Source organism: Sphaerodactylus townsendi, linkage group LG05 (genome assembly GCF_021028975.2).
Source record: "Sphaerodactylus townsendi isolate TG3544 linkage group LG05, MPM_Stown_v2.3, whole genome shotgun sequence".
In the NCBI taxonomy this organism is placed as follows: domain Eukaryota; kingdom Metazoa; phylum Chordata; class Lepidosauria; order Squamata; family Sphaerodactylidae; genus Sphaerodactylus; species Sphaerodactylus townsendi.
In genome coordinates, this window is record NC_059429.1 from 31,631,048 (window position 1) to 31,643,617 (window position 12,570).

The following is a 12,570-nucleotide window of genomic DNA, read 5'->3' on the forward strand; positions in this document are numbered from 1 at the left end:
GTCACAGAAGTTGGGCTTAAGCAGAAGGTCATCATGTTCCTCTCCTGACTGCTGTTTGGCTGCAATTTGTAGCAATTTATAAGCACCCAGGCTTGAAATGTATGTAAAGGGAACAGCTAGGTAGTTAGAATGCAAATATTTGTTCCAATAAACTTGGCCCATCACAGTACCTGATACAGCAGAGTGTCCAGCATACTGATACTGAAAACTCTGCCAGCAGCAAAGGGCAATCGAAACATGAACGCCAGATTGGAGCCCTTCTCTCGTTCTTTCTATTTACGAGGGGGGAGGGAAGAGAGAGAAAAGAATTAAGTAAATTGGAACATTCATCAGAAACATTCTAGCAAGGTAAATTCTTTTTTATGATGCAGCTGATCCATTTGCATTAATTTTCTACTTCATTACAGTTTTCAGAGTACTTACCATTTTTGTGCCCCAATAATCAAGTAATTTAAAGTCCCGAACCACCACCCATCTTGTAGCAGGACCAGCAAATGTCTTCCCTCACATAAGGCAATTTTTTTTACCTTCCTATATTGAACCATTTTCTGTCTACTGAACCCCCTTGTTCTTTGTACATTTGCAGGGGATTCTGGGATGTCTTCTAAGAGCACACACTCAGTTCATGTAGGCAGCCAACCATTCCTGCAAGGGCTCATCATATGATACCCATATGTCCCCAAATACACTCAATACTTGCCTGCTAATACTGACTGCACAGACACAGCAATAGTGGTGGGCAAGCAGTCTTTTAAGAATGCTTTTCTGTCATTGCTAATCCTTCTCGTCCAAGAAGGAATGTTTGAAGAGTTTTCCAAGGACAGAAAAGTGTTTTATATAATATAAACTTTACTGAAACTGGAGTTATGTACCTGTTACAAAATTCATATTTCTTTTTTAATCTGGTAGATAGTCAAAGTTTAAGTAGATTAATGACATACTGAGGTGATTTTCTACTTTAATCTATGTTACCTATCTAGTGCATTTTTGTCCTTTCTCCAATGAGCTCAGGTTGGTGTGCATAGCTGTCCTTTCCCCATGGTATCCTTACAACAACCTTGTGAGGTAAGTTAGGCTGAGAGAGAAAGGCCACCTAACAGGCTTCATGGCTGAGTGAAGATATAATTATCTTCCCAGTCCTTTTTCAGCTGTTTTATCAAGTCATCACCCTATCTGTCATTAGCCTCCTTGTACAACAGTAAACAGTAGTTCCACATCTTCAAAGTCTTGAAATCATGCTAATTTTCTGTTCTGCCATACTGCTCTTATCATGTATATTCCAAATGAACTTGTGAGGTACTATCCTTATGAAAGAAGGCTGAGATACACCCCATTTGCTAAGATCATCCTAGGAAACAGACTGAGGAAGCAGTACAAATTTTAGCCAAGCTCTCCCACATCCAAGGCCATTATTCTGCTTCCAATGCTGGAAAGTCGACATTATAGCTGTTGTTGTTGTTGTTTATTTTAAAACAATGAGTGAATTTAAAAAAAAACTGTCACAAGCTTTTTTGTAATTTTTAAAAAATTGTTTGACACTAGCATGTGAGCTCCCAAAGGTGGGCCACTGCGAGTAGCAGAGTGCTGGACTGGATGGACTCTGGTTTGATCCAGCAGACTAGTTCTTATGTTCTTATGTTCTTGGTTAAAGAACTGCAAATGTTATCATAGTACCAACATGTCAATTGATTTGCACTGAAGTTTACAACTGCTTTATGAATAATGAAACATGGTCCAGGATGTTAAACTCTGGCCTTGTATGCTGAGATTTGTGACAAACAGATCCTTTTTGAATTGCCACAGTAATTGGTCTCATGCATTTTTAATGGATCATTCAAGTTGCTCAAGACATAGAGATACAATTTACTCCTTGGCACAAAGAAAACAACCACGACAGCTTTAATTATTTGAAACCAAATCATTCTATCCTCCTACATATTTCAAAGCAGGAGCTTCTGGAAACGAAAAGATGGCAATTCAATTTCTGTAAATGTGCAAACTCCCAAATTCCAGTTTGGCTGCCTATATGAGTGCTTAAGAAAGTACAAGATAAGCCAAAGCTTTAACAAGAAAAAAAAATATTCATCTTCAGTAAGGATGACCAGCCTATATTTAATCACACAGTTAAGAAACCTTAAACACCCTAACATTTTCTTAAGAAGTGGGTAGTGAATTCCTGCAATTCCCTCTTGCTAGCCAGCATGGTGTATTGGTTAAGAGCAAATGGACACTAATCTGGAGAACCAAATTTGTTTCCCCGCTCCTCCACATGAGTGGTGGAGTCTTATTTCGTGAACCAGATTTGTTTCCCCACTCCTACATTCCTGCTGGGTGACCTTGGGCTAGTCACAGTTCTCTCAGAACTCTCTCAGCCCCACCTACCTCACAAGGTGTGTGTTGTAGGAGATGAAAGGAAAGGAGTTTGTAAGCCGCCCTAAGTCTCCTTATAGGAGAGAAAGGGGGTTATAAATCCATACTTCTATATCCAGCTCTCCTCCCTGAAATGTTCCTGAGTGTGGATTAATGGACCTCAGAATCAGAATAATGGTATGAGGGTCTGCAGTGAGAGGGAGGAATTAACAGAAATCACCACTCACTCTTAGGCACCCTTAAGTTTCCTTAATAAGGCTGGATACAGGTTAGTGGATCTTATGACTGTTTCACCATAGGATCCCTCCTCTGTCAGAAATGCCTCTTTAGAGAATTCAACTTACTGAAATCATTTTGATATAACTTTTTAAACCTTTATGTAATTAAGTTGTAATTTAATAATGAGTTCCACTGAGATCAAACTCAACAGATTTGGACTGATGGTTCTTCTGTATACAGCATATATGTGCTGACTTGTATGTGTGTGCTGTGAGTGAGTGCACTTGAGTCTTGCACACTTTCCCCTGCCATGGAATTAGCATTTTCCATCAAACAAAACTCTGTGCATATATTTGTACTTCAATGTGGTTACTTACTCTACAAATCAACTACAAAGAAAGATCCACAGTTCTGAACATTCCCATGTGCATCTTTTTTCACACAAAATACATTATAAATCTATGGACAGAAGAAGGGCAAGTCTTAATAGAGGTGCAGAGGCATTTATATAGTAAGAGTTGAGTTTCAAATCTAGAAATACTTTTACTTATTTTTATTTTATTGAATTTATATCCCCAGTCCCTCCTGACCAAAGTATACTAATATGCCTAATAAAGGTTTTATGTATGTATGTATGTATACTAATAGGAGGTATTGATTTCTTTTCTAATCTAAGTACATGGGGGAAAAAATCCCCAGTCTTTTATTTATACTTCAGTGTTACATCCTGTTACACTGAAATATTACATATTAACATCAAACTGCTTTTCTTTTAATGTAATTTGGTTCCAATTCCTGTTGAATCCTATATCAGCTATTTTATATAAAAAAACTTTTACAACCTGACCATATGTATACTAGGGTCAATAGGCTAGGGACTAGGCTTGAGCACCGAAACAAAATATCGGTACATTTTGGGTTCAGGATATTTTAGCATGGATTTTTTTTCAGTAAAGCCAAATGAAGCCAATATCCATTGGCTTCATTCCATTGGCTTCATATCCATTGGCTTCATTCAGCTATTACTGAAAAGATTTGAATTTTAAAAACCTGAACCCAAAATGTTCCAGTTCTCTCTCTGTCCCCCTGCCATTTCCCAAGCCCGGGGGGAGGGGTGCGAATCCCCCATGGGGCCAGCACACCCCTCCACTTGAATGGGTGCCTACCTTGCTGCCACAAGGAGCAAACATGCCAGTGGAGAGAGGACTCATCCTGGTAGGCTGGTGCTACGAGGCTCCACAGTGCCCAACCCAGAAGGTGCCATTCCTGCCCAGGCCTGCCAGCACAGAAAGCTGCACCAGCATGGCTAGGGGTGTTGTGGGGGCTGTCAGGGGGAAGTCAACCTTAGTCAGCTTCCACTGCTTATCTAGCCACCATGTGCCAGCAGAACCGGCTGCGGAGATTTGCCACATTTTCCATGGTGTCTCTCTTGTTATCCCCTAAGGTGTATTCTCAGAGGGGTGTTGGTGCTTTTTTGGACTTCCCACACCACAGGAAAGCCCTTTGGAGTGGGTCGAACAGTGCCAAAGTGGTTCAGTCTTTGCCCACCAGCCAACTCTGGATTGGGCTGTAAGGAAAGCAGTTGCAATTGTGTACACAGTTTGGTTTAGTTCAAACTGCATATTCACCACCTGATAAATGCAACATCAAGCCACAACATGTTCATAGAACAAGCAAGCAGAGATTTGACATCACAAGTAGACTCTTCTGTTGGCCTTACAGCACACACCCCTGTCCATTCAAACATTCAAGTGATCCAAAAACAAGCCTGCTTTTGTGAATCAGTTTTGAGTATCAGACTTAGATCTGGGAGTCCCAGGTTACAATCCCTATTCCACCACAGGAACTTGCTGGGTGACCATGGACCAATCATAACCTGACAGTGTCACAAGATAAAATGGAGAAGGGTAGAATTTTGTAAGCAACTTTGATTCCCCATCCAGGACAAAAGTAGGGTATAAATGAAATAAATCAATCCACCCACCCACCTACCAAATTGAAAGCAGGATTTGAACAGTAGAAATATGCACAAGCATGACTCCAGTTAAATTCAGTGAAAATTCAATACCGAATACTGGCTTAGCCTGTTAATTTTTCTACCCCTTAATTGCAAATTTATCTGGTTAATTATAGGAGGCTTTCTTGGGTTTCTTGAGTTTAATTTTTTTGTAGGGAAATCAGGAAGAATTGAGTTTGACTTTGAACATATGGTTGCCATATTTTCCACTTTCACATGTTTTTCCTGTGCTGAGCAAAAGTCTCTTGTTTGGTCAGATGCCAACTGTGATTGCATAGCTATTTCCAAAGTGGGGGAAAAACAATGGAAGCTGCAGCTGGAGCAGCAGATGGAGATCTTTTGTAACTCAGGGATTTCTTGCCTCAGAAGCCCATTAAGCCATGAAGTCAATTTTCCATGTATGTTTGTAGGCTTTTGCTGCAAGCAACTGCTTTGCTTTTGAAGTTCCTTTGTTAAAAAGGGGGGGGGGTATTGAAAGGAATTTATGATCAGCTGTACAGGTGACCACAGAAGACAATTCTGTCACATACTTTTAAGTGCATTTCATTTTGCACAAGGGAGCTCTGTGGAGCTTAATGAACAATGGCTCTACCAGCAAAAATGCACTACGCTGGCTGGTAAAAGTGAAGTGGATGAAACTAAGTTGGAGCTTCAGCTCTCTTCTACATAAAATAATTGTTTTCATTTGAGTTAATATTCCTACAGGTTGGTTACATGGAATGAGAGATTATATAGAAACCAATTGAACACTTCTCCACCCCCCTCCCCAAATTAGTATTAGACATACTTTAGATAAACTTCCAAGTAGCATTTCTGTGGAAGGAGAAATCTTCCATTTACTGGATGATTTTTCATGAATGGAAGACTCCTCAGTTAATGAAAGCCTCCTTCACAACTAATTCATCAGCAAGGTATTGTGCCTTAGAGACAAAAAACACAGAGAGCTGTTAAACCATAAGCTCAAAGTCAAACCCGGTTGCATGTGCTGGACTTAACACTTGAACCTTGTGATAGGAAAGCCCTTCCTATTGCACCCAGAACAAAATGGCTATCACCCTGTTAGCAAAAAAAGAGCACGCTTCTGATTTACAGAAGGTCATCTTTTTATTTAGACAACACCAGCAGAGAGGTAACAGACCCAGTAGCCAAATTTCTTGACCTATACATACTCCAGAGATCCAAGGGCTAACTTGCCTAATCCCTTCTCCCCATTCTTTTAGCCCTCACTTTATATACTGATTTTTATTCAAAATTTTATTTCATTACCTGTTTGGCGACTGAATTTTCTGTTGATAGAATTGTATTTTTATGCCAATAAAGGCTATTGAAATTGATAGGAAAGCCCAAACTATGCAGCCAGCCCAAACGATGCATCCATTTTGATATTATATTTACCTTGATTGGTACTAGCTTTTCAACCAAACAAGAAACAGTGTCATTAGAGCAGACCCAGGTAACTCCAGGCATGTGTGCTGATAGTGGCACAATTGAGCATTTTGCTTGGCACCCAGTGTCAAGTCTCTGCCCAACAACCAAGGCACTGGCAGCACTGTTGGGCCCAGCACTGTGAGAGAAGGCAGCAGGCATGGCTGGTGCCCATCATTGTCTCCCAGATCTGCACAATTATCAGCAGAATCCAAGGTGAATCGGAAGGAGCTGTCAGATCCCAGGATCTCCTCCAAGCATGGCTGGCTCAGTGCAAACTGTATCACTTGTCTCCCTCTGTTTCGTTTTCCATCACCCTTATAACTTAACAAGTTAAGCCTTCCTTCTTGCCTTCCTTCCATACTGAATTAGAATAACAGAACTGTAACCCAGCTATAGAAAATATTCTCTTACCTTCTCTAGTTTTGATAGTGCAAGCGAATAGCAATCTTTAGCCCTGAACTGCATGAATCTCATGTTGGCTGGATGAGTTAATTCAGTTATGATGCTTAAACTGGAGAACAACCTGTTTTATTTAGAAGAAGAAGAGAGTACAGATATATCCAGTAAACCCTAACTGAATAAAAGAAAACATGGTTAACATACACAGAACCTAATTACCTGTAAGTCTAAACTTACAGTTAGATACAAGGTAATGGCATCTTTTAGCAAAAGCATAGCTGTAATACATAGGTGTCAAACTCACGGCCCTCCGGATGTTATGGACTACAGTTCCCATCATCCGATGACAACCGATATAATACAGAGAACACACTGAAGAGTAATTAATGACACTGCAGTTGACAATTTATTCTTGTAAAGTGGACATGTCAATGGAAGAAGGAAGCCCAAAGAAAAACAATGTATAGATTTGTCTAGTGGTAGTAATGTTTTTCTTTATGTAAAATTATAATTGTGTCAACACTTTACTCTCCCGAAGGACTCAAGGCGACTTTGCATAGAAATACACAATAAAAACATAATAAAAACAATACAAAATTACAAATATAAATACTAAAACCAGTTTAAAACCAGTTAAATTACAAGATGGCTTTAAAAAATCCTAATAGTATAAGGGAGCAGGCATGCGCATCACATCCCAGGTGGGGTCCAAGAGACGATATCAAAAGGAGTGCCTGGCTAGCCCAACAGAGAAGGCCTGGCAGAACAACTCCATTTTACAAGCCTTGGGGAACTGGGAGAGATTCCGCAAGGCCCAGATGTCATTGGGGAGTGAATTCCACCAGGTTGGGGCCAGCCAGACATCCTTGGGGCATAGGACCACTAGTAAATTCCCCTCTACAGACTAAAGGGTTCCATTCCAAAGGAGGACAATAAGGGGAGAGGTGGTTTCCCAGATATGCAGGTTCAAGACCGTTAATGGCCTTTGAAGACAACCCAGTGCTCAATAGGCAGACAATGATTTTTTTTTTTGGACAGGTGTTATATGGTCCTGACTATAGGCTTCTACTAGGAGCCTAGCAGTTGCATGTTGAACAAGCTTCAATTTCCAGATCAATGTCAAAGGTAGGCCAATGTAAAGTGAGTTACAGTAGTCTAGCCTAAAGGTGACCGTCGCATGGATTACTGGGGCCAGATCAGGCTGAGAGAGATAGGGGGTCAGCTGCCGTGCTTGTCACCGATGGAAAAAAATCTGTATGGGCTGTCTTTATGACCTGGTTCAATCTCCCTAGCCGAGTCATAGAATCTCCATTGTCATGGATTTAATTTCAGTCTGCTTGCTCTCAACCAACCAGCCATGGCTTCTAAACAGCGCTGGAGAGTCTCAGGGACAGAGGATGGTTGGCCTTCCATCGTGAGATTGAGCTGAGTGTCATCAGCATATTGATGACATCCCAGCCCAAAGCTCTGCATCAGCTGGGTCTAGGGCCGCATATATTAAATAACATTAAATAACATCCCATATAGTGGAATGCTGCCTGGAAACCTCACCCCCCAAAACATTTCCTGGAGCTCCCAGTTCTGGAGGTTCGAGGTCATCCAGCTTAAAGCTGTTCCTCAAACTCCAGCGTCAGCGAGGCGGTGGACCAACAGGTCATGATGTACCATGTAAAACTCTGCAGTAAGATCTAACAACACCAGCAGCCCAGACCTAACTCAATCCAGCTGGAGATGCAGCTCATCCACAATGGCGACCAACACAGTCTCAGTCCCATGACCAGCATGGAAGCCGGACTGGAAGGGATCTAACACTTTAGCTTCATCCAGGAAAACCTGAAGCTGCTTCGCAACCACTCTCTCAATTACCCTACCCAGAAATGGCAGATTTGAAATTGGGCGGTAATTGGCCAGATCAGTTTGATCTAACAATGGTCTTTTCAGGAGTGGGCGAACCACTGCCTCTTTCAACCACCCTAGAAACACTCCTTGCTCAAGGGAGGAATTAATAATCTTCAACAGGGGGTCCTACAACACATCCCTACTGGCCTTCACCAGCCATTTACAGAGAATAACATTTGCATATGTTTAAAGAGTTCCATTTCAAAATACTGGAAAATATTCTTGTGGTTTTAAAAATGTTAGTTAAAGAGCTACACTATTTTTTTTAAAATTATCATCTTGAAACTGAATGTCAGCAGAATGAAAACCTCTCAATGTTCAATTGTTTGAGAGCTAACAGATGGCAAGTTAACATTGCCAACACCCTTCTAAATCCACTGACTTCAGAGTTATATTCTTCTAAACCCATTGACTTCAGTGGAATTAGAAGAGTGTAATCCTTCTAAACCCACTGATTTCAGTGGAATTTAGAAGAGTGTAATTCTGCATAGGGCAGCACTTTTATTACCGTGTTTCCCCAAAAATAAGGAAGTGTCTTATGTTAATTTTTGCTCCCAAAGATGAGCTATGTCTTATTTTCAGGGGATGTCTTATTTTTCTGTGTTCTGTTCGTCAGGCATGCTTCCAAACAAAAACTTTGCTACGTCTTACTTTCGGGGGATGCCTTATATTTCGCACTTCAGCAAAACCTCTACTACGTCTTATTTTCAGGGGATGTCTTATATTCGGGGAAACAGGAAAAAGGAAATATAAAACCTGCATAGAATCTCAGTAAGGATTATTAAAATATGTTTCCTTTTTTCAGAAAGTAGATCTTTGCAGTGCCACCATGAGCAGGTCAGCTCCAAATTCTACTCTGGCCTATACAATGGGGCCTACTGCTAGAAAAGTTTTCTCAGGATCACAGTGCTAAAATGTTACATACAGTTTGCAATTAAATGGACACTAACTACAGCCCAGTGTCTTGGGTTCTTTTTCTTGCTGTACCCTAAAACTGATGAAGATGTGCTGAAAACAAGCTTGCCCAGTTTTGTAGTGCAGTCCTATGCCCAGTTATTCCTCTCTGCAAGTCCACTGATTTAAATGTGTTTAGAGTAGACTAACTGGGCATAGGATTGCACTGTCGGAGTGCTAGTTTTCTGCTTTTGAAACTTAGTCCACTGTAACTGGGCCCCTGCTGCACATGCAGAATAATGCACTTTCGATTCACTTTCACAATTGTTTGCAAGTGGATTTTGCTATTTCACACAGTAAAATCCAGCTGCAAAGTGCATTGAAAGTGGATTGAAAGTACATTATTCTGCATGTGCAGAAGGGGCCCAAGTCTCTGGAACATCCTTATGTTGGCAGAATAGTTAACATAGCAAAGATGTGTAAGGGGAACTTTTTATTCAGAAGCTAATGTACTTAAGAGTAAAGAGGGGAGACAGATATAGGCCTTAGGTACATCGGTAGCTGTGAGACAAAGCATGGAACTTCCAAGAAGAAGCAGGATGTTGCCTTAAGAGGAGCTATCTGAAGACTAACAAGGAATGACACTTAACAGAAAGTACTGACCACTCTATCCTGTCTTCTTGCTGCCCCCTGCAGGGTCTTCTTCTCTCATCTTTGTACACCAGACATTGAGTATTCCAACACTCTACCCCTTATCTGGATTGCCATTTCATTGGGTAGCCTGTGCCTATAACTAGCCATGCTGCTACAAGTTCAGAAGTTCTCCGTTCAGAAAGCAGACTTTGGTAGCTTGATACTATTTGCCTCCAACATAAGATGTATACAGTATTAGGGGTTTGCTGTATCAGTGCGGTGTAGTGGTTGAGAATGGTGGACTCTGATCTGGTGAACCAGATTTCACCACTCCTCCACATGGGTGACCTTGAGCCAGTCACAGTACTCTCAGAACTCTCTCAGCCCCACCTACCTCGCCAGGTATCTATTGTGGGGAGGGGAAGGTGACTGTAAACTGCTTTTAGATTCCTTAAAAGATTGAGAAAAGTGGGATATGAAACCCAATTCTTCTTCATCAAAATTTTGTACACATCAGTGAATTCTAATACCTACTTTCCACCTCTTCCCAAGATTAACAGAGCTAGGAGCCTCCATCCTTTGTGTCACAGAAGGAATAGCACATTTTTAGTCTGTACTGGCTTCTAAGAACTCAGACTGGCACGTATAATTCTTTCCTCCTCCTCCAGTATATCATCACAACAGCCCTACAAGGTAGGTTAGTGCAACTGGCATAAAGCCTCCTTGACTGTCACTCTAAGCAGAGTGACACCCTTCTAAGTCCATTGAAGTCAATTGGTTCATAAGGACATTACACTGCGGGATGTCATTGCCAGTGAGATTCCTTGATGAGTGCGGAGTAGAATCTGAAGCCCCTTCCGCACACGCAAAATAATGCGTTTTCAAACCACTTTCGCAACTGTTTGCAAGTGGATTTTGCTATTCCGCACAGCTTCAAAGAGCACTGAAAGCAGTTTGAAAATGCATTATTCTGCATGTGTGGAATGAGCCTTAGTTAACTCCATTCTCCACTCCACCACAATGGCTGTGATGCTACCTGCATGATTGCCAATGGTACTGCTTGTGAGGTAGGTGGGGCTGAGAGAGCTCTGAGGTCACCTAGCAGGAATGTAGGAGTGTGGAAACATATTTGGTTCACCAAATAAACCTCTACCACTCATGGAGGAGTGGGGAATCAAACCTGGTTCTCCAGATTAGAATCCACCTGCTCTTAACCACCACACCAAGCTGGTCTATCAAAATAATTTATATGATTACAGCTAAGGTTACATTTTCAAACATCTCTGGATAATCCACTGAAACCCAGACTACTGAGTTCAGCCCTACTCAATTCAAATTGTTCTGCTTTTGCCTAAGTAATAGTTTCTGAGCGTGGTATTGATAAGATTGCTTTAAAACTAAATTGTTTGACACAATAGAGAATCTTTTTCCAGATTTTGCTCTGTGATGAATATCCCCCCCTTTTCTTCATTGTAGCTTTTGTAGCATTTTCTTTTTAAATCATTTTACATTATTACTAGGAAAAGTGCTGACATTATTTCAGCAGAGAATTACAGTTGATTCGATTCACTAAGTCATTTGCTCTAAAGCTTATTTTTTAAGTTTATTATTTGTTTAACAAAAGGTATTCTCTGGTTGGATTGCTTAAGAATGTCTGAATGTCAATCTTTAGGGAATGCTGCCATCTAGTGGCATAATGATCTAGTTTAAGATAAACAAGATTGAACTAATTGTAACCATTTTATTTTGAAGTGTAATTAAGCCGGACTACATGATTTTGTTATTTCTCGTTTTTGTTGACCATATATTTAACTGGTCCTCTGAAATCAAGTGTTAATTAGGATTTCTACTTATGTTTATCTGCTCTTTTAAAAGTTAAGTGTTCTTTTGAAAAGTCATATAAAAATTTTTAAGGGGGAGGACCAATGCAGGTAACTGAAAATGAATCAACAGGAGACATTTGTACTTTGGACAGGGGGTGGAAAGAGGTGAAGTAATTATTGACCCAGTAATGGAAGTACTGGGATGTGTTTTCATCACTATTAATCTCCATGATACAGGTGACAAGATGTCTGTAAGAAAAATTATGCCTGCAATAGTAGAAAGATGTGTTGTCCATTCCATTTCTGTAGGAGTGGAAAGAAGCAAATGTTATATTGATTGTTTAAAATAGTTCCACAGGGGATCTAGGAAATTACAGGTAAATTACTAGGCACTATTATTAAAGAAAGAATTAGTAAGTGCATTGAAAAGCAAAGCCTGTCAAAGGAATATCAGGAATCTTCAACATATATTTGTTTATACCTGAAAAAGAATGATTATGTCCAACCTTTACCAAATGGTAATTTAGCACAGTGGGTATTTAATTACTAGAGTTCATCTGTGTGTGTGGGATCTATTCCCTCCCTCATGCATTCTCTGTAAATACTATGTAGATGGACTCTGGAAAGACAATTTTACATAACATCCTGTGAATCAGCAAAGAGAATGTTAAAACACATTCATGCATGACCAGAAACCCAGAGACATGATGAAATCTTCACTGCTTGGCAGGTTGGCCAGGTTACCAAGCATTGAATTACTACTTGGTAATTGGTTTATCTTAGATTTTCCAACCAGTGTCAAACCCCCTAATGCTGCAATGGGAGGGAGGAGGGGGGAAAGTTATGCTTCTGTAGATGAAAATCCTCTTGGTGGAATTTGTAGGTGGG

At 40.5% G+C, this 12,570-nt stretch overlaps 1 protein-coding gene across 1 annotated transcript in view; it reads right to left on the reverse strand.

Moving 5' to 3' along the window:
- KCNT2 (potassium sodium-activated channel subfamily T member 2) overlaps positions 1-12,570 on the reverse strand; it is a 252,026-nt gene that overhangs the window by 27,611 nt on the left and 211,845 nt on the right. The window contains exons 23-24 of the mRNA XM_048498157.1: positions 6,446-6,557; positions 171-272 (exon numbers count right to left, since the gene is read on the reverse strand). Coding sequence (XP_048354114.1) covers positions 171-272; positions 6,446-6,557 — 214 coding nt within the window. The remainder of the gene's footprint in view (positions 1-170; positions 273-6,445; positions 6,558-12,570) is intronic.